At 41.2% G+C, this 3,841-nt stretch overlaps 1 protein-coding gene across 1 annotated transcript in view; it reads right to left on the bottom strand.

Annotated features, from left to right (window-relative positions):
* Positions 1-3,841, bottom strand: part of EGFLAM (EGF like, fibronectin type III and laminin G domains) — a 66,144-nt gene that overhangs the window by 59,467 nt on the left and 2,836 nt on the right. The window contains exons 2-4 of the mRNA XM_012558919.2: positions 2,941-3,081; positions 2,036-2,351; positions 1,053-1,153 (exon numbers count right to left, since the gene is read on the bottom strand). Of these exons, the coding sequence (XP_012414373.2) occupies positions 1,053-1,153; positions 2,036-2,351; positions 2,941-3,081 (558 nt within the window). The remainder of the gene's footprint in view (positions 1-1,052; positions 1,154-2,035; positions 2,352-2,940; positions 3,082-3,841) is intronic.

The raw sequence follows: 3,841 nt of genomic DNA, 5'->3' as shown, positions 1-3,841 counted from the left end.
ATGAGCACCTCCTTGTCCATAAAGCGCCATCTGGAGACACTCATAAATACGAAACTTGAATATTCCCCCTCTGCAGTCACATTTACCGTGGGGCAAGAGCATGGATGCCAAGTAATTCCCACATACCCAGACCCAGTTCATTTTCAATAAACAGATGGCGGCAATCTAAACAGTGTGTGAGGTGAGAGGAAGATGGCCCGGTATTTGACCGGCTCTTTACTTGGCTTTGTGGATCCATCTGCAGAGCTTCTGGAAAACCATATGTGCAAAGACCATGGTCATAAAGAGGATGGTAATCATGCTCATCAAATTCTCTTCTCATCAAAGAGCATCCCTTTTTCCCCTCTTTATTCTGTTTTACTTCCCTCTCTCTGGGAAGTCATGAGAATTTGTTTCTTTCCTTCTATCAGGAGAACAGGACAGTACAAAGAGGCCAGCTCACAAGCCAGCATGGCTTTTGCCCGTGCTGGCTGTCCTAGACTGGGATAGGTCATCTCTTGGACACTCAACTCTGTGGCTGTGACCTCAAGATGGACTTGTTTTCCGATTTCTAAACCTTTTTGGGGGTTGTCTGAGTTGCCCAACAGAATTGTTTTAAGCTAAAGGCATTGACTGATTTCTGATCTGCAGTTGATTCAGATCAGAGAGCATCCATTAAGTCCTCACTATATGTCAGGGTTGTTCAGTTACAGTCCTAGCAATGAGGGCAGGCATTTGGGCTCCCTTTGAAAAGGGTTCTGGAATGGAGAATCCATTATTTCTTCTGATACCCTGGCCTGGGAAGCATCATCATAAACAACACTGCTAGGGTCCCATTGCTCCCACTGGAATTTTCAGGCCGGCCACTTCCATAGCTCAGTAATATCCAAACCCACCCTTCCCTCACTGGCTCCTTGAATGTGTGAATGTGTCCCCTCACTCCCGCTATCCTGTGAACTGGTTTAAGGGCAGGCCCTGTGTCCTACTGACCCTTAAGTACCCTCCCTGCTTCCTCTCTCCCTCCCTTTTAGTAGGTGTCTAATAAGCACTCATTAAACAACTAATCATCTTACCCTAAATTCAAGAGTAATTTGAAATGCCTGATAGGAGTTCTGCAGAGGTTCAAAGGTTACATAGGAATGGCCAAAGAACTGAGGATACTGTATAACAATATCTGAAAAAAAAAAAAAAAAAAGACAACGCAGAAGAATACTGTTTCTTCACATCTTCAAAAGCAAAAATCAATATACATGTTGCCTGGATATCATCAAGTGAAAGCCCTTGATAATCTGTTAAACCAAGTTTGCTATCTCCTCTACTTTTTGCACCCACACTTCTCATTCTTTGAGACTTTGAGCTTCTGAAATTGTTAGGAAGAAACTGGATTTTTGGAGATTGGTTCTTGCTTCCCTGAAAAGAAATCAATGACTTCACAACCAAAGATACCCTCTTTCCAGCTGTACTTCTGTGTAATATATTGGTCCAATTATTATCATTTTTATCCCCTCATGCACATGTTCCAGCTGATTTTTTTCAGGAGAGATGTGATAATAGTAAAGCCCGCTTCTCCAAGGTGCTGTCAGTATGACTTAATGATTGTTTCAAACGTATTACAAGTTTGGCACACACAGAAATAGGGCTGCTACCTAATTAGAAGCAATAGATACTGCCTCATGATTTTACATGTGTAGCTAACTTAATGAGTGGTACATTAAAATAAAAATATTAAAAAAAGAAGAGGCTTATCTTAGAAAGGGATTTTGCTGTCGTTGGGTGCCATTGAGTCAATTTTGACTCATAGCAACCCCATGTGATACAGCAGAACTGCCCCATAGAGTTTTTTAGGCTTTAATCTTTTACAGGAGCAGATCACCAGGTCTTTCTCCCTCAGAGCCACTAGGTGGGTTCAAACCACCAACCTTTCAGTTGGCAACCAAGTACTTAACTGTTATGCAACCAGGGCTCCTAGAAGGAGGCAAGTCTGGACCATAAATCTGCCCTCTGGCTCTCAGTGAGGCCAGCCCAGCACCATGTTCTTCCTCCCCAGGGAACCTACCTTCTGAGCAGCTCTCACCACCTTTGCCCAGGTTGCAGTGGCATCGTGAGCCCCCCCAGGTATAGTCATTGACACAAAAGCTGTCAGCAGAGCAGATGGTTTCATCACAAGACATGTCAAAGAGCTGTGGCATCACAGCCACACCACTCTTTCCCTTCCTCTCTACGGGAGTGGCATGGGGAATGGTCGTCAGAGGGAGAGATGCTGAGGTAGGAGGGGCAAGCCTGGAAGTGGCCTTTGGGTTAGACATAGAGGTCATCTTGGTTTCCACCAAAATTTTCTTATTCCCTCCTTTGGTAGCAGGAAGTGGTTTAACCTAAAGCCAGAAAGGAAAGAGAGGGTTCCAGATTAACACAGAACACAGTAGTTAAACTGCCTTATTTGTGAATGATGCCCAATCCTTGAAAATATAGTCACTGTTGATAGAAAAAACTCTGGGATGTAGATGGGGATAATGCTACTGACCTCAATTTATGGATGAAGAACTTCAGGCTCAGGAATCAAGTACCTTGCTCCATATTACTCAGAAAATCAGTGGTAAAGCTGATATTGTATGACTTATTATTAATAAAATTTACAAAGATGCATTACTTTGTTAAGGAATTATTCAATTCCTTGTAATACCTGGTTTTATAAAATTTCACTTGGTGGGCAATTAAAAGATGTTTTTGCCAGATTGTGAAGCTAGCAGGCAGAGGCTGTCTATACAACATCAGCATGGTCAGTGCGTAGTTACTGCTAATTTGTGATCACCTAGAGCCTAATATTCAGAGGAAATAAATAAATGTTAAAAGCAAATGGGTCAATTTAAGTTTAAAGTGGAATGTTCCTGGTCCGTTGACTAAATTGCCTTGTTTGGCAAGAAAACAAGAACACCCTGGGTTAAGAGCAAAGATTTTTGTTACCTCCTCAAAGGAAATATCCAGATCTAAGTCATCTTCAAATCCATCGTCATCATCACCAATGCCCATGTCAGTGATATAACGGGGTCCATAGTGGCCACTTCCAGCTTCCTCGGTGCCTTCACAAAGAAAAGCAGCACACCTCTGTCAATGAATCCCTTCTCTCCATTTTCTGCCCTAAGTCAGCCAAATACAGAGCTGTGCTGAATGGATCCAAATGTATTGGGAAAACACTAGGAATGCAACACAGAAAAGGAAGCATAAACGGCCACAAAATATGAAAAAGATGTTTAATCTCATAAGTAATCGAGGAAATGCCAATGAAAACCACAAAGAGCTGCCATTTTAGACTGACAAGACTGGGAAAAAATGTGAAGTTAAGCAATAAAAAACATGATCAGGGATGGGATCCATGGAAACTTTATGCACCACTATTAGATGTGTAAGCTGATACCTAGCAAAATACTTAGAAATATTTAATGAAGTAGAAAAATGTTTATACCTTTTGACCCAGCAATCCCACCCCAACTTAAAAAAACCTGGAGAAACCCTAGCACATGTGTAGCAGGAACATGTGCAAAACACGTTTACAGCTTCAGCATTTGTAATAGTAAAAACCACACCAGATTTGCTATTTGTAGTAGCAAATAACATCCTGAATGTCCGTCAACAACAAGAGAATGAATAAGTGAATGACAGTATATCTATGTAGTACTATATAGCAGGGGAAGTGAATGAATGAGAATTTAATGCATCAACATGGATTAATGCACATGATATCATGCAAAAAATGCAAGTTGCAAAAGAACACATCTAGTTTGATAGCATTTATAGAAAAATCAACAGCAGGGAAAACTTACTATATTATTTAGGGATATATAAACCAAAAAACTAAACCCATTGC

Source organism: Trichechus manatus, unplaced genomic scaffold (genome assembly GCF_000243295.1).
Source record: "Trichechus manatus latirostris isolate Lorelei unplaced genomic scaffold, TriManLat1.0 scaffold00197, whole genome shotgun sequence".
Classification (NCBI taxonomy): Eukaryota; Metazoa; Chordata; class Mammalia; order Sirenia; family Trichechidae; genus Trichechus; species Trichechus manatus.
The sequence above is the reverse complement of the archived record's forward strand: the minus strand, read 5'-3'. Positions and strand labels throughout refer to the sequence as shown.